Source organism: Salarias fasciatus, chromosome 1 (genome assembly GCF_902148845.1).
Source record: "Salarias fasciatus chromosome 1, fSalaFa1.1, whole genome shotgun sequence".
Taxonomy (NCBI): domain Eukaryota; kingdom Metazoa; phylum Chordata; class Actinopteri; order Blenniiformes; family Blenniidae; genus Salarias; species Salarias fasciatus.
The window spans coordinates 7841069-7859659 of NC_043745.1; the positions used below are offsets into that span (position 1 = coordinate 7841069).

Sequence of the window (18591 nt, forward strand, 5' to 3'; positions counted from 1 at the left end):
GCCCTTTAAGATATTGTTGCTGTTAAACACAACAGTGCGTTAGGGGATGAAAATGTATTAAAGTTACCTACTTACCTCTGAGAAACTTGAAACAAGCAGGGCTGTTCAACGCTGCAGGTGGTGTCGAGCTAATGAGCGCTTAACAAGGTGGGTCGGGCTGGCGGAATACACGGGGCGCGCGAGCGTGCTGGTCCGTGCGCGCCTGACTAATTCATCTTCTTAGGCGGGTGTCAGTCTACTTGGGCGAGCCGCCCAAGTAAAGTTTATGTAGGGAAACTCTAATGACAATGTGGCTTGTCTCGAACCCACTCAAATTATTTTTCTCAAGCATTTTTTGTTCTTTTAACACCCCGATTTTAACAACAAAATGTTCACATGCTGCAAACATATACTTCACACTCCCACTGTGAAGAATTGGTCATTTGAAAATTGCTCTTCGGTGTGAATGTGAGTGTTTGAGAAGGTGTTTCTGACATTTCCAGGGTGAATCTTGTCTTTATGTAGTGTCATCTGGGATCATCAGCTGTGTGGATGCATGGATTTGGAGAACACTGATTCATTGACCCGGAATACATAAGACTTTTGGATGGACAGTGTAATTTGTGTGTCATGCTGTCTTCCTTTATGCTTTCGAGTCCAGCTTCACTGAAAATGTTCATTTAGATGAACAATCTTAATTAACTCCATTCAAATCTGCCATAAATTACCTTTGTCTTGTGCGTCTCACCAACTAAAATGGATGTAGCTGCATGTCCAGCTCTTCACAAAAATACAGTTGATTCTGTCTGATGCTGTGTGAGGGAACAAATCAGCTTCACGTGTTAGTAAACACCCGATAAGCTGCTCTCTTGTCCTCTCAGGACTGCCCTGCAGAGTCTGGTGATTTCCGGGCTCAGCAGTGTTCAGCCCACAATGACATCAAGTACCAGGGGATGACCTATGAGTGGGTGCCAGCACCGTACGACCCCTCCGACCCCTGTGCTCTGCGCTGCCAGGCCAAAGGCAGAAGTCTCACTGTTGAACTGGCGCCCAAAGTGCTGGACGGGACACGGTGCCGGGCGGACGCCTTGGACATGTGCATCAGTGGAGTTTGTCAGGTAAGAGTCTGTAATTTACAGTGAAATGTGTTTGATGAGTCTCATCAGGATGGAATGAAGAGGAATCTGCATCATGGCTTTTATCATCTGCAGCTTGGAGTAAAAACAAGAGAAAGTTCAGTTTTTCCAACCCTGGAATGAGAAACTACTTGGACTTTCACATTGATTCTGGATTTCTTAGAACAAATGTTTTTGTCCTTGATGGGAACAAACTGGATGAACTGCATGAATAACACTGATCTCAGACTTACTGGTTTGGCATATGGAGATAAAACATGAAGAAGATCATCTGCATTGTGGAGTACAGTGGAGGCAGCATCATGATGTAGGGCTGCCTCTGAGTCTGAACCACTTGCCTTCTTCAGGGGAGAATTATTTCAGACTTTAAATTGGACCAAACATTGTGTGTGTTATTTTGTCACAATCATTATGTTCTCAGTAGCTGTGATTTCGATACAGACCAGATCCAATTCAGCAGCGATCTCATGCAGGAAACCAAACGTTGTTCTACAACATGAAACAAATGCAGCAATTAAAGAAGCGAATCCTTCTTAAACAATGATTTTCATTAAGTTGTTGTGAGAAACAAACTGTGTAAAAAGACAGTAAAAGGACACGGTTGAGTCAAACTCTGGGCTGAAATGATTGGTTGATGCTCACGGGGAGCTCAGTCCCGGTGGGTCCAGTAACACTGTGGCCGAGGCTGTGGAATGACTGTGGTCATGGTAAAAAGCCTCGGTGTTGACTGGTGAGGGGAAACAGGAAACGAGGAACGTTCTCCTGTGTTGAAATCCCACATTTAGCTGACCCATCTGTCCATCCTCACTCCCTCCTTCTGGAGCGTGTTGCTCTGTAATCACATCACCAGATTTCCTCCTTCGCTTCCAATAAACAGGAGTCAGAATGAAGACAGACACTCGGGGGCTTCATCACTTCAACATGAAAACATATGTTGTTTTGACTAAAAAAAGACAGTTATCTGACGACTCAAATATATTCTGGAGGGTTTGTTCCACTTGGTGTTCGGCAGCCATGTTGCCATTTCAGCTGTGCTCTGTAGTCAGTAATGTGGTCTCACCAGTAATAACGGGCCGCGCTGAAATGAAAGGATGCAGTGAAACATGGGACTGAGCTCCCTGCAGTCTCATAATCACGTCAGGGAGTCCAATTTTACTGCAGCTTTGTTTTTGACTCAGAAGTTCAGTACGAACTGCTCCCAGTCAGAAAATACTTGAGGACTGTTTTCTGTGGAGGGTTTGTCTCAGTGTGTGGATTCTTGTTTTCTGTCATCCTGGAGCATGTCTGACTCCACGGCTGTCTGCTGAGCTGAGCCTCCAGTGTGTAAACCCAGACGACTGGTGACGAGAGGCAGACGCTGCTGGACATTGTTGGCATCATTCAGACTTTTGAAACATGGATTGTGCTGAAGAGTTGAGCTCCCTGAGAGACTTGACATTAGCAAAGGATTTTGCAGTGACTCCAAGCACCAAAAGGGCTTTTTCACCATTTAAGCTCATGCGGCATTTCAAAGACTAAATCTATTTGCTGTGTATTGCGTGTGCAACTGCATTTAGAGCTTTCCTCCATTCAGTTGACACATTATCACAGTGGCAATGAGACACTATATCTCTATTAACTCACATGTGACAGCGACTCTTCAGAAATCTAAATGGTTCTTTTGTTTCAGGCTATGCAGAAAATGTGAAGAAGCTAAAATTAGTTTCATTTTTTTTTAGATTTTCAGTCAGAAGACAGCAAGTTGATGATGAGGAGTTTTCACAGCTCTTCAGCAGAAATCAGAAGCAGAAAAGACGAGGTTGTCAGAGGCTTCTGTTCAGTTTGCTTTAATCTGAGCTTTTCCATGAGAAAGCAGCAGATGGCTGAGTGGAGCTGAGCGTTTAGGAGACATGAATCAGTGAAGACCAGAGTTCTCTGTGATCGACTCCACTGAAGGAATTTATTAACATCTATGAAAAACTTGATTGTTTCAATTTGATTTTCTTGACTATTATTTGATAATTCTCATAATTTCTTCTCATGTCCCAGCAGAGTTCATTAAAGTAAAAGTGAAGGCTTTCTGTCAGTCACATGTACAGTTTGGTGTTATGCAGATATTTTCTGACTCCATCCAGCAGATGGAGACGAGTTGAAGGATGAACGGTGCAGTTCTGGTTTCACACAGACTGTCAGTGTTGGTTTAGAAAAGATCTGTCTTTTATTTATCTTCAGTGTGCAGCTGTGCCATTTTCATTCCTGTCACTGTCATCTGTGCCGTTGTGATAAAATCACTGAAATTCTATAAAACTGCTCATGTGACGTCAGGAATGATTCAGATGTTAGTGCAGCCTGGGGGTCTGCAGCAAACACAGAAGAAAGAAAATGAAAACGTATAAAAATAGAACAATTTAGGGGTTAAAATGAATTCTATTCAATTCAGCTTTATTGATAAATCGCCAAATGCAACACGGCCATTTCTAAACACTATTGCAGAGAAAAACTCAATTCCACACGAGCAGCATAAAAGACTGGAGAGGAAAACTCCTTTATGAAAGGAAAGTAGAATTGTTGTCTTGCAGAGGTTAGGTTTCTGCAAAACACTACACACACACACACACACACACACACACACACACACACACACACACACACAACTTTCCATCACAGGTTATTCTGTGGTCTGCTATGTGTGACTGGATTCATGACGCCACCGGCCTGGATTAATCTCGAGGATTGAGCTCCACTTCCTGCATAGCTCTAAGATGATGTTACTCAGTGGACTGACATGAAGGACTCCCTCATTACGTCACCGGAAATGGGGAAAAAGCCCGCCAAAAGGCTCAGCTGTTCAGCCGCATCTCCCCTCCGACAACATAGCGATAAGTTCAACAAATACGATCCCATTGTTATGGTCAATGCGATGTGGGTGTATAATAATAAATAATAATAATGCATTGGTTTTCATATAGCGCTTTTCAGGACACTCAAAGACGCTTTACATTGCATTGCATTATTCATTCACACCATACTGGGTGGTGGTAAGCTACTACTGTAGCCACAGCTGCCCTGGGGCAGACTGACGGAAGCGAGGCTGCCAATCTGCGCCATCGGCCCCTCCGACCACCACCAACCATTCACTCTCACAACTTTCATACTGTATGTGAAAAGCAGAATAAAAGCTCCATGCATGATCCATGCATATTCCGCAGTTACTGCTGTGTGAATGAAGCTCAGAGACAGAAACATTTCCCCGTGCTGAAACATGGTCACACATTTGTCGTTGAGAGTTTAATTGCACAGTCTTGGTCATCCACATTAATCAGTGCAACACGGAAACATGCTGTAACCACAGGAAAGAATGAGTGGAACATGAGACCCACCTCCAAAGCTGCCATCATGGGAAGTGGACACAGGAGTGTATCCGAACAGGACGTCCACACCACTGCTCTCCACATTCGCCAGGGTCTCCCATGCCCTTGTCCATTTTTGCAAAGAATTGGAATGTTGATGGGCCGCTACCACTTCGCTTGTTATGCAGCTTAGCCTTGTAGCAGGCGGTTTTCAGCGCCTTCCAGCGGGTTTTAATTTGCTCAACTGTCCGGTCTACTCCAGCCTCCAACAGCGCATCGTGGACCTGCCTGAAAAGCTCGCTGTTACGGGTTTTCTGCCGTCCAGACGCTTCATTATTTTTTGGTCGATCAGAATGTCGAGTAATATATTTGTCTCTGCTTGGCTCCAGTTTTTTCTGTTTGTTCGCCATGCTGCTTCTGCTAGCGGGTGCTCCACTTCCTTCCTGTCCCATTGACCGTCCCACGTGACTACGGGGGCGCGCATGCCCGGAGCAAATATTCCCCTGTTTAATCCGCTCCGCTGTCAGGCAGCGTTTATGAGGGACACGGAGCGGATTGTTGATCGGTGTACACCACCTCGTACAATCGGCTCCAAAATACAATCCGCTCCGAGTGAAGCGGATCCACTCAGGCGTTTACATGACGCATTTACAATCTGCTTCGCCATATAAGCGGATTATATGTGGTCCATGTAAACGTGCTGACTGTCGGCAGGCATGAAAAGGACTGACGGCAAAAATGGAAGTATCTCCGTGACCGCTATGTGAAAGCCAGGCAGAGGATGACCGGCAGAAGCAGTGAAAGCGGGGGTAGCACTTTGCCCCCCATATTGGCAACGCTCCAGTGGCTGTCCGGCTTCATAAAGCACAGACAGACCGACTAAAACTTTCCACAAGAGGTAAGCTATGAGCCAGTGGTCGGCCGCTTTTAGCCTTTTTATTGTATCATACATTTCACCTTTTCAGTTGTTTAATACATGCTGTAGTTTATGTGGAGGGAATGCACATGGAGGCCTGTTTTTAGGCGTGAAACTGCAGGATCTCTCTTTGAAAAATATGTCAAGTGTCAGGCTTTTGCCATGGTCAGATGCATTATAACAATGAAATTGCTGTTTCCAGCAGCATATGGATTGTCTGTGTTATAAATTATGACTACATATGCCCCAGCATCCATCACCGTCAGCTCCATCACCACCACTCTCACCGTCACCATTTGCTGCAATACCACCGCTTCCACAGCACCACCACCGGCATCGCCGTCACCGTGTCCATGAATGTCTCCTGTGATGTCTGTGTCCCACCACCAGCGACGCCTGGAAGGGCACGGAAGAGGAGGGGGCAGCCAACACCCTCGCAGGAGGAGATCCTTAAAAGACTGAAGACAATGGACACCCAGGACGAGGATGAGGATGACGATCTGCCATTCTGCCAGATAATGGTGAACATGCTAAAGCACCCCACAGATCTGACTGCATTTTTCCCGAGATTTATTTATGACATTTTGTTCACTATTAATAATCCACTTCAGTCTAACAAGGTGAATGTTTACTTAGAAACACACTTTAATCAGTTTTCACCTCAGCTCTAAGACAAAAACTGACTCTGCACTGATCAAACTGTGTTAAAATACCACCAAACATAACTTCTTTAAATATTCTAAAATTAACAAATCAACGTAAACAAAGTATGTCCACTGATCAAAATTTCACATTGATTCAAACTTTGTGTAAAAAGTACATGTTGCATTTACCTGTTCATACTAAATGAGGCGTCTGCTTTATAATCCTCTCTTTACTCTCTTTTGCCTGTGGAAACACCAGCAGCATGAATAAATATTAAAACCCTCTACCTGTATTCTGAAATTGTGGAAAATGCAATTTTTTAAGCAGAAATTTGCTTGATTGCCTCGTCTGGGCTGCGTGGCATTCTGCTAAGTCTCACAAAGTGGATTTATCCAAACAATCAGAAGTTGTCCTCTTTCTCATTATCTGTTTTTTTGACGGACAGTCATCAAAAAGCCATCTGTTTTCTGTTTTAATCTCATGTGTCAGAACGACTGGCAGCCTTCCTAAATTTCTGTCAGTGTGAAATTAAAAAAACATGTCCGTTGACAGAAAATGTTTGAATCAGCCTCTGTGTATCGGAGAATTATCTGCTGCTGAGCGGTGTGCGTCATGCCTCACACAGCTGCTTCTCTGCTGAGCAACATTGTGAGCCGAAGAAGAGCCGCTCAGGGTCAGAACATGAACAAAACATCCTGTTCCTGTCAAAATTAAGAATAAAACTGTGCGCTGCAGTGTGACGTGAGCCGAGAGTGACCTGGTGCCAGCGCTCATTTCATCCCGGACCAGTGGGGAACCTGTAAAACATTCTGACTCCAGAATCAAAGTTTCCTGGCCAGAGCTGCTCCACCTGTCACACTCATTTCTAGTTTTTCCTACAGTTTGAGAGTTTCCCTCTGCAGTCCTCGTCCTGTTTTAACGCCCCACAGAGAAGAGCTGATACAGTAAACTGTTCTCCATCATTTAGGATTACCTCCATGAGTGAATTTATTTACTGAGACGTAGTGGATCACCTTTGTTCCTCCTCATCCATTATTCAGGACTTCACTGTTTATCATTCATTGCATTTGGAATATGAATTGACTTTGGTATTCCCTAAAGCCGGTGTTTATGGATGGAGCGGCTCCTGAAATGAGCTCATAGCTGTTTATCTATTTTTCATTCCCCTAATTTACTTTGAAGGTCACATTAAAAAAATAAAATAAAATAAACACATTTCTTTATGTTTAATCTGCCTTTTTAACTGCAGAGAAAATGCAAATGGCTGCAGCTCATTTATTTCCCTGCTCCTATAAATTGGAGGCATTGCAGATGCAGTTTTCCAGTATAATTATGTAACGGGGCGAAGCCCGGCGGCTGCTGCCAGAGCAGCTTCACTGCTGGAGCGCCGCTCTCATTTGCTGCCAAGAGAAAAAGTAACGTTCATAAAGTGTAGAGAATAGAATTAACACACCGTTTGTCCATAAAGGTCTCACCTCATGATCACACCTCCTGGTTTAAGCTGGAAGGGAAAAGCCCTCTGCCTTAAAAACCACATTTAGCTGAAGTGTTTCCACAGCAGTCAACACTTCCTATAGTTCACCTCTGTGCTGTTTGTTTCTGCTGTGAGAGCGTGACCGCCCTGTGCACTCAGGAGCGTCTCACGACTGACTGGTTTTCGAGGCTCGCTGGCGTTTAACAGCACACATGTGGATGTTTTTTAGATCTCCAGAGGTGATCGGGGCGGCTGTGCACTGTTAAAGCAGGCGGATTCAGAAATGACAGGAAGTGCAGTGAGGTGGTCTCTTTAAATCAGCTCTCATGAAACACTAAACAACATTTACTGTAAACAGCCAGTGAACGCATCAGTGGAGCAGCAGCAGTGATTTCTACTGCAGCTGATCACAGCTCTGCCACTTACTGAACGTCTGGAGATCAACAAGTGAAGTTCAGTTACATTCACTCATTAAGGTTGTGGAGTTGTATTAGTTATTTGGGAAAGTAACTGATGGCTGATTCACTCAAATTCAGCTCCAGTTACAGCAGTCAGTGGGAGGAAGATGCTCTATAATCATGTAAACAGGTAAATAACCATAAATAAATGTCAGCAGAGAGAAACAGCAGTGACTGAATCGCCTGCAGTGTGAATCCTGCAGAAAACTAAGGTTAATTACAGTGAAGCATTTTTCATCTCGCTGTCAGGACGACTGAGTTCAAGGGTCATGGAGCACGTTTCCACCAGTAAACAGGAAAAAGAAATAAACACAAGAAAACATTTCTGATTGGAACAATATAAGCTTTCACAAGATCACCATCATCACCACTGCCTTATTTTGTACTATTGAAAACCTGTTTATTTAAACAAAATCATAACATTTCCATATCAGCCCTGCTGACACGCTACATGTTTCATTCCACTGTTGCTACTGACTGTTGTTTTGGGCTTCTGGTCTCTTCTGGTGCCGATGATCAGGTTTCTCTTAATGCAGACTGATCCTGATCATCTCGTATCTCCACAGTCTGGGAACAAATTCATCCTTCAAGAAGACACAGCTCCCCCCACAGAGCAGGTTCACAACCTGAAGTCCTGACACCAACCCCAAAAACACTGACAGAAAGTAAAGGGACGTTGTTCTCCAGTGAGATATGAAGGATGATCCAACAGTCAGCTGAGAGATGAGAAAACATGCCCTCAAATCTCTCTCAGCATGTTTGGTGCTGCTGTGCTGTTTGTATCAAAAGAAGAACAATGTGAGTTTTCTGTCACAGTGATCAGGATTCAGACTGGAAACCAACATGGAAAATTGTTTTCACATCAAAGTGAAGGCGAGCATGGACGGTCGTCTCATCCCAAAGCTTTTTCAGATATGTATCCACACCCACACACACACACACACACACACACACACACACACACACACACACACACACACACACACACACACACACACTGATCAGGCCAGTGTGAATGTGTCCGGCTCTGTCTCCTCTTCCTCCTGCTGATGATAAGCATGTGATTATCGCCCGCTGCTCTGGGCCTGCTCCGCTCTGATAGCCTCCCTGGGATCTGTCAGCTTTCACTGCTCACACACACCTCACACACTTGGCAGACACACGCAGACTCGTAAGCCTCTGCAAACACACTCCTGAGACACTTCGCACACACACCTCACACACTTTGCACACAGTCACAGCAGAATCAAACCAGCGGCGCACGTCTGATGAGGCTGTGCTCGTTACACAACCTGAAGGGAGAATAAGATCAAGAAATGAACTGAACAGCTGTGAGAAGATCAGTCAAGGACCAAGATGGTGTTTATAGGAACTCTTTACCAGGATTCAAGAGAAAATAACCTCAAAGAACAAGAACATTTTGGTTCAAACTGTTTGTATCCTGTTTGAACTCACTCAGAAACACTTTAGGTAATTGATTACTGAGTAACTGATCACACACCTGGCATTATTAAAGTTGCATTTACTGAAGTTCCAGTCGTCTCCTAACTTGATGACTTTGTCTTCTGGAGATGTTTTTCCTGACGACCAGCTGAATTGATCCAAAGCCGTTATTTCAACAAGGACTTTTACGTTAAATGACTTGATCCTGGAGAGAAAACTCCTCATTGATCCTCAGCTGACTGAATGTTTAACAGTCAGTAAAATCTACAAACTCCCGTCTCCTCATAGCTGCCAGGCTTCATCAATCAATGTAAAATCTGCTGCTGAGCCTCAATAAATCCATCTGTGAAGAGAGAGCCGAACACACTGAACTCACCAGAGCAGTGAACCCTGACCCCGCTTTGAAAACAAACTAGAGAGGAGTTACCAAAGTAACTGGAGTCAAGCCTTCATTTTTACTGATTGTTCTTTCACATCATCTGTGACGATTGTCTTTTATGAAAACATTAATTTCTTTTTATCTTTTATGTAGAAAATAAGTTAGAGCCCAGACTTCTCCTGCTGGTTAATTCAGACGCCCCCCAGGTGAAAAACACTCCTGCACTGTCTGCTCACACTTCATGTGTCTCCCTGCAGGTTTTTCCTTCAGCTTCTCATCCACAAGAAACTCAGTTTGACTGAGCTCAATTAAACGATCTGTCTGAATCTCAGCTGTCTGTCGTCAGGAGAGCCTGAAGTCTGACCTCCGGGTCCTGATCGGTCTGATTGTTTCTCTCCAGTTCTCATAACAGGCTCAGTGTGACACAGGAGCTCTGCTCTCTCTGCCAGGCAGCAGCTCCAGGAAGTGATTCCATCAACAGGCTTCTTCACGTCAGTGAGTCAGTGTGTTTGTTCTGTCACTCAGATGGAGTGTGTCAGGGGAGGAGACTGTGATGGAGAAGAGTTTTCTTCATCATGATGCTGTGTGTTGGATATAAATATGAAGCGACAGACACAGAGATGCTGCCACTGAACGTTACAGCGAGAGCCACCGAGGAGTCAGTCCAGTTCCTCCCTGCTTCCACATCACAGAGGAGCATTCACAGCATTCCTGGACAGGAACAAATCCAGCTGAGTGGGTTCTCCTGGGTGTTCATCAGAGGTTTGCTTCTCCTCTTCCAGGTTCGTTCCTGGACCTTGGTCTTCCTGCAGCACCACCTGTGGACCTGGGAGACAGAATCGAGAGGTCAAATGTCAGGTGCTGCTGTCGTTCACCAAGACAGAGGTGGACCTGCCGGAGGAGGAGTGTGGTGAAGACAGACCCTCAGTGGAGCGGCCCTGCAGCCGGGGGCCGTGCGGCCCAGTGGCGGACCTGGAGCAGCGCGGCGCTGCTTTCTCCACCACCAAGGAGTCGTATGTCTGGGACTACAGAGGCTTCGCTGCCTGCTCGGCCACATGTGCTGCTGGTGAGCTTTTCATCTGGAGCTTCAGCTGCTGAGAGACTTTCATCATCTCAGTTAAACCTGTTTCTGTGTGTGTGCCCGGCCCAGGGAAGCAGACCGCAGTGGTGAGGTGTGTTCAGACGAAGCAGGGAGACGAGGTGGACGACTCACTGTGCGATCCATCCAGCAGGCCGTCCACCATGGTCCGCATCTGTAACCCTGAGCCGTGCCCTCCCAGGTAAGAAGCCGGCAGGTTTCTGAAGCTGCAGACCTCACGGAGTCCGGATGAGCGCAGGAAGTCCTGAAACCTCTCTGACAGGAAAAAACTCTTGTTGTTTCACAACAATCATTCTGAATTCTCTCCTCAGTTTGAGAACAGACTTGCTTCGCCTCCTGTTGTTGAGAAAACCAAAATATTTAGCTTTTGGTTTATTGAAGTCAAACACCTTGAATTTCCAAACTATTATTGAGGCAGCCAGAAAAGATGATCTGAGAGAGCAAGTTGAAGAAAAGCACATAAACACACAAATACAGATCATATCAGCAGAAGATCTCAGTTTCAGAGCCCAGCAGGCAAAATCAGTTGGTTTGAGATGTGTGTTTGTGGAATTAATGTTTGAAATGTCTTCAGGTCTGTTTTAGTAAGAACTCTAACAGATTCTCATAACACCAGTTCTCCACTACATTTTGGTTTTGAAGACAATAGTTTAGAATTCACTGCAGTCGACACGAGTCAACACTGATCTTCAGAAAACGGGAGATTCTTTAGCTCAGCTCATCATTTCTGTGTTTATTTGCCAGCATCCAGGAGAACAGAACAAAAGTTCACCTTTGTTTGCCAGAAGTGAAGGAGATTGGAAAGCAGGAGGGAAAACAGGCCTGAGAGCATCATCACTACAACACCTTCAGTCTAATCCAGTATGAAACATGGAGCACAGAGTTCCTGATTCACCAGAAAACTCATCTGAGTTCTGAACGCAGGTTTAAAGCTTTCTGCAGGCTCACACAGAGAGATGAGTGTAGTGTGGAGGGAATTTAAAAGAGTGATTTCTTCACTTCAAATAAACAGCTGGATCACTGTCAGATTGTTGGGAACCTCTGCATAGAGCAACATCTGGAATGGACTGATTTCTGTGGATTTTACTTTTCAAATTGTTCCCTCAGCTCCTGAGTTCAGGAAGGGGCCAAAAGCACCTTAAATAAAATAGAAGATGGGATTCATAGGAAGGAAATAAGAAATGTCAGTAAAGACACATCGTTTTAGTATAATCTACATTCTTGATTTGTCACTTATTTAATTTATTTTTTTACGTAGGAACTCTCACCAAACACAATGCTGATATATGTTGGAGCAGACAGTGAGCGCTCCCTGCAGTCTTCACAACATTTTGACATTTTCACATGACTCATTTTAAAAGTTTCTTGTGTCAAAAGTCGATGTAAAAACAGAAAGTTACTGACCAGAAGAGATATTTGGCTCATATGAAGCTTAATGTGACTCAGACTCATTTGTGTTTGATACAGGATGTTCTGAACTGTGTAAAAAGACAGACTGATGAGTTGTTTGGACCTTTCCAGCCTCAGACGAGTGTGTGTGGAGCTCTGTGTGTGAAGCCACCTGAAAATAAAAGCCTCCAGCATCCACCCAGAGCCATGGAGTCCTGTTGGCGTCCTGCTGAATAATGCAGCAGAGAGCGATGCAGACTCTGAGTTCTCTCCATATTCTGAACAAGCCGCCAGTCTATTTTTACTCTGAGTTGTTGTTCATGCCATGACAGACCAACAACATGAAAGCACCTTTTGAAATTCAACATTCAACCTGATAGCATGCTGAGTCTTTACAAAATAAAAGCTGGAAGTCCAGGGTTTGCTGAAGCTGCAGGCTTCACTGATTCATCACTGCAGAAACTACAATGCTGGAACAAATAAATCCATTTTTTTCTGATCTAAATGCTGAATGTTCTGTCATTTCTCCAGCAGGACTTTCTGTGGCTGAGTTCAGCTTTTTTAAAGTTTTCAGTTGAATTTAAGTCAGGATATATTGTGGCAACTCCTCCTGTTCTCCTTCATGCTTCTGAATCTGAAGGGTTTTATTTGGAGATTTCATCATTTTTCTTATTTTTGAGATCAAACCGCCTCTCGTGGAGGCAGCAGAGCAGCCCCACACCGTGATGCTGCCTCCTCCATGCTTTACAGAAGAAGGCTGGACTGCTCTCCTCTTTACTGTTGGCCCATTCAGCCTCACTCGGTTTGATGTTTGGTGCATTTTACAGTCAAAGCAGCGCTCCACTTCATTCACACACGTCTCTGGAAGAGTTTCTTCTCCAGAATTCTGCTTCATCCAGGAAGCATCTGAACCTGTTGAAGTGTGTGAAGCTTTGAGCAGCTGGACTCTCAACACTCCTGTCACACTGCCTGTTTCAGAACAGTTGTCACATCTTCTGTGTCTCTGTGTCCATTTCTGGGTCGAACCAGACAGTCCACACTTCTGTTCAGACTTCATAGAGAGACTGTTAGCAGTGTTTGAGTGTTTGAGTTGAGTCATTGTTTACATTTAGAAGCTGCATCATGATGACCGCTCTGAATGGTTCGTGAATCTGAGTGTTTGCTCTGTGATGGAGTGTGGACCTGTCCAGGATCTGTCCTGCGTTTCCTCCCAGTCAGCTGGAATCGGCTCCACAGCTGTAAAGCCATGTGGAAACTGGATGGAAGAACATTTCAAACAGCTGTGAGGTGGAGGGATCCAGCTGTAAAGCCAAGTGTCCTCATGTTGATATCCTGAACTGGTACCATGTCTCTCATACACTCAGATACTTCTATTTAAACTAACTCCTTCATAAACAGTTTGCAGTTTTGTGTTTCTGCTGAAACTGAACATGTTGGACCAGAAAGGTTCTCCTGGATGTTGAGCAGATAACAACAAATGTCATGCTTTGGATGTAATCTTGTGTGTAGTTTCAATCACTCTGGAGCTTCACAGATGAAGACTCAGACTGAAATGCCACAGAAAAGTTGACGGTCATGAATTTTGGCAGAAGCGTTCCTGTTTCTTCCAAACTTCCCCTGTAATGACTTTTAGTGATCCTCTGACATTTCCTCTGCTGCTACAAGCAACTCGACATTAAAGGTCTGAAGTGATGAGTTATGACAGCCTGTGGTGATTCCCAAATAATTTACAGACCGACATTGTCCCATCAGAGTGAAGCATAACTCACCCAGTTCTCCAAACACCTGAAAGAGGAATGACCTCCCCCTCAGTCTCAGCTGCTCCTCATGCACGCTGCTGATGTGGAAATATTTGTCCTGAAGCCAGAGAGTGATCAAGGTGTGTGGTGAACGCTTTCTGTTCAACCATCATTCATTTCCACACAGCAGATTTACTGATTTATACTCAGCTGACTTTATTCATACCCACAGTGCACCACTGCAGCCATGACTGCCATCAGTAGAAATTCACGTTTGTTTTTTTTCACAGTGAAATAGTTGGAAGATTTTTTTTTCGCAGATAAAAAACGTCGATAAAGATTAAATCAAACTCAAGTCAGTTCATGGAATTTATTTTATTTATTTAGAGAAGGTGGACACTGCTTGGTTGACACAGATGGAGCTGTTCTCTTTGATGGCATGGCGATCATTCAAGCCATCCGATCCAGATCAAGTGCCTTTGGAGGGCTTGCTGAGACCAGACTACAATACATGGTCGAGCTTATTCTGCATCACCAATGTTCACGGACAGACTTTGTGATTGATCAGTATTCAGACATGGGTGTAAAAAATGGTTACGAAAAGCTGCTGGAGGTAAACAACTGGTGCAGTTTCATGGTCGAGATCAGAGGACACAAACAGCGGAAAAAGTTGGAACAAACAAACATGGCTCGTGGAGAAAAGTGTCACTAGAGAGGGTTTACAGACTGTCAAAGCTGTTGAAGATCTAACATGTGATCAAGAGGAATGTGACACCAGGGTGTTTTTACATGCACAACAAGCCGTACGGGAACATCACACCGCTGATACTGCTGCGGCCGTCTTTGCTTTAAGTCTGGAGAAGGATCTGCCTTGCAGGTTGTACATTCACACAGGAGTTGCCAGCAGAACAAGGATCATTGAATTAGCCCAGGAGACCTCAGCTGTTCTCGACAGGTTGTTACTTTACAAGTGTCTTTCATGGTAATGGGGAAAAAAAGACATTTTGTGTTGCTTCTGAGAAAGAGGAATACCTCACTGCTTTCACTCATTTAGTTAGAAGTTTTAACCTGGACCAGTTCACCTTTGACAGGTGGTCCACTGCACTTGCAAGCAAGACAAATGTGACACAGACAGATGTTCCTGTATGTCTGTGTCGATGTCAGCAAAGTGTAAATGTTCAGAGGGAAACGGGTGACACAACCACATCGGATGATGTTTGACAGTAATGGGGGTGATTACACATGTTATAGGAGCACTAAACATCCTCTAAAAGAACAACCATTGAACAGAAATAAAAGCTTACAGTGTACTGTGTAAGAAATCCAGACTGAGATCTATTGAAAACATGTACTGCAAAGTGACAAACATATCTATTGTTAGAAGAAGAAAAGAAATGCTGCAAATATAAGCAGTGTAAATGACAAGCAATGCTGTTACATTGATGTGTGTGGCACAACCATGTATAATTAGTTGAAGATGCATTTCATGGTCGAAATTCACATTTCATGGTCATAATTCATCTAGACTTGTCTGAAATGTTATCATGTATATTTAATTGTCAATTTGCGAGAGATTTTGTGTTGCTGATGTGAATGTCGATAAATAAAACAAGTGAATCTAGCCCCATGGAATTTTTGTTTTTGAATTTATATTCATAGAAATACAAATGTATGGCTTCTGACAAAAAAAAAAAATTGCAGGATATATTGCCTAGTGCCTAGACTTGGGAAGGAAAATGATTTTCAAGCCACTTTTTCATGGTTCACCTGAAGTCCTAAAGGAGACACTGAATATGAAACTTATTGAAAACAGCTTCCAGAGTGCAAATATTCTTTGAAAAGTATCATGCAAACTCCAACATATTCAGTGTTCATGGCATTTCCATGTGAACGGCAGTCAAGCTCTCAATCCTACACTGAGAGCACAAGTACATATATATATATATATATATATATATATATATATATATATATATATATATTAGTGCTGTCAGTTTTAATCGCATTGATCGCAATTTAATCGCATTGATCGCAATTAATCGTGATTAATTCATGGAGAACTGTCAACAATTAACTTTTTTAAAGTTGAGATTAATTGCAATGAAGAATCTAATCCTCATAAATCAGTCCCAATGTCAGGAAAAAACACTATTATCCTCTAGTTCTTTTCTTTGACCCAATTGGCAGACCTCAATGGATTAATCGCGATTAAAATTGACAGCACTAATATATATATAGTATCTTGTATGAACTTCTTAACTTACCTATAAATGTATTATCATTGGGAGAAGATTGTTCAGGCTAATTTACTGGATTTTGAGGCTGCGGATGAGAATTTGCTCCTTCAGTTATTTTGCAAACTGGAATCATGTCCGATTCACACGCAGTGATTTACTGCTCTCTGCTCCTCCAATGGACATTTACAGGAAGCAGCTGCAGAGTGGAGAGCCTGACACACACACACACAGACACACACACACCCACAGGGTGTAGTCTGCTGCTGCCTGGCTGTTTGTGAGAACAGGAAGGTGTGTAAACTCCCCTGCTCCCTCCTCCTTCGGTCCGTCTATAACTCTCGGTTTCTCTGCTGCTGCCAGAGATCGTTCCTCTCAGAGGGGATTCCTCTTCCTCTGAGTTCAGTCTGACTTTATGAACTGAAAGGACACTATGAGCAGGCCCGTGGAAGAGCGTCCCCTGGACTGAATGAATATTGAATAAATCCATCATTCTCATGCTGATAAAGTAATAACATACATTATCTGGCACGATGGAGCATCTGCTGTGTTTGGGTTACTTTCTGCTGCTTTTTGTAGTAATTTTGATCCTTTAAACTTCTGACCTAAAAATGTCTTCTTCAATCCTGATTTGCAGTGAGCAGATTGCACACACATCAGCCATAACATTATGACCACTGTCTGATATCTGGAAACAGCAGCACTGGGTTTGAACAGACATTTTCACATAGTCACAGAGTTGTTGACAAATTCAATGATCTTGTTAAGTTTGGCTCAGGGGAAGACTCAAGACACAAGAGCTCAGACAGCTCAAGAAACCAATATATATCCCAGAGCCAGCAGGTGAAGACAATCACACTCAGGCACAGGTGAGAGACGTCAGACAGAAATCAGACGGAGGAGAGGAAGTCAACGAGTCTGCAGTGAGGGACGGCAGTGGATTTAATTGACTGGTTCGAAGAAGGTGATTCAAGCAACAAATTTAGCAAGTTACAGTTATATTATTAACTTTGAAAAAAAAAATGAAGGAAATCACATTCTTTGTTACTGTATCACAGGTCATACTGATCTTATGTGATTTTTCAATGTTTCCACTTTTGAAATTTAATGTAACTGTTTCGGATAAAAAAAAAAAAGTGCATAGTTTTTGATGATTATTAATCGCACAAATTAGTTTAAGTGACAAGTCTGAGTTTAAGCAGCAATTTGGATTTCCAGTGTGTTCTATGACAAAACAGAAAACAAGTAAAGATGTAGAAATCGAGTTAATGCAACATTTTAACCTTTTAAATGAGTCAAGAGGTTTCAAACATTGCAGATCACTGTGAGAATCAGTAAAGCTGTGGTGCATCATGGCTGATTAATACCACCTGAAATGATGCTGGTCCAAACAAGAGGCTTATTTCTTTATGGAAATTCGTTTACCTGTTGACACATTTGAGTCGAGGTTGCTGGCAGATTCCCCTGCTCTTCTGCTTCTTCCTCACCTTCTACCAGTTTGAACGGCCCAGAAGGGATTATTAACAAGTCAATACTGACTGCAGTTTTCCCAATGTCCATTACCAAATCTATTTTTTCTCCCTGGTGCAGTAGTTTTAGTTGTTTATTCCCAGCTAAGCTGAGCAGACCTCTCCCTGACTGTTGTGGACCAGGATGGTGCTTCAGGTTCGGTCCAGGTCAGCAGAGCAGATGAAGAGAAATCCTTCCTCGTCTGAACAATCCCGTCTCCACTGCCGTTACTTCTGCCTCTCTTTCACCCAAGAGAGACGCCTCAAACTGAGGAGATAGATGGATGATAAATGAAGAGACTGCACGGCTACATGAATGAATGAAAAGAAAACATTGACCTGATTCTCTAGCCTGGCACGCCAGACTGTCTCTCCATGCTCAGGGATACATGGGAAAACATTTATATGTGTGGGACACATGAAGTCAGTCTGGCATGCCAGGCTCCTGATTCTCATCCGCCTCAATATCCCTAAACAAAAGCTCTTGACTGACTGAAATCAAAGAAAAAACTAAACGAGTTTTGGATATTTTTCATTTCCGAGCTGTTTCCATCCATTTATGGAGGCTTCAGTGAGACCTGGAGCTGTTCGCTGCATGTCAGCTGATTCATTTCTCCTCTTTCATGTTGGTTATGAAGACATGAAGACTTTCCAAGAGAGACTCCATTAAAATAATCCACATATTTATTCTGTCCAATATTAACTTTTGCACTTCAGCTGAAACTAACATGACACTGTCTGAGTTTGCCAAATGACCCAACGTTTCTCAGTCCAAAGCATCTTTTGTGGATTTCCACAGAAAGTGTCCTGCTGAGCACAGCTGCAGCAGAGGGAATCGTACCCACACTTTCTCCAAGGTTTGG

General features: G+C 43.5%; 1 protein-coding gene across 1 annotated transcript; it reads left to right on the forward strand.

The window, feature by feature from the left end:
* The first annotated feature begins 735 nt into the window (after nucleotides 1-735).
* On the forward strand, nucleotides 736-11044 carry LOC115390129 (ADAMTS-like protein 3). The gene is made up of 5 exons (XM_030093842.1): nucleotides 736-741; nucleotides 861-1097; nucleotides 10209-10258; nucleotides 10542-10825; nucleotides 10910-11044. Exons 1-5 carry the CDS (start codon nucleotides 736-738, stop codon nucleotides 11041-11043), a joined length of 711 nt encoding a protein of 236 aa, XP_029949702.1. The 3' UTR covers nucleotide 11044.
* The last annotated feature ends 7547 nt before the right edge of the window (nucleotides 11045-18591 follow it).

Bases quoted from the DNA above. Each gene is read 5' to 3' on its own strand.
- LOC115390129 (XM_030093842.1), top strand. The intron at 10,259-10,541 runs GTCAGTGTGTTT...CTCCTCTTCCAG, and splicing joins AGGCTTCTTCACGTCAGTGA to GTTCGTTCCTGGACCTTGGT. The intron at 10,826-10,909 runs GTGAGCTTTTCA...TGCCCGGCCCAG, and splicing joins CTCGGCCACATGTGCTGCTG to GGAAGCAGACCGCAGTGGTG.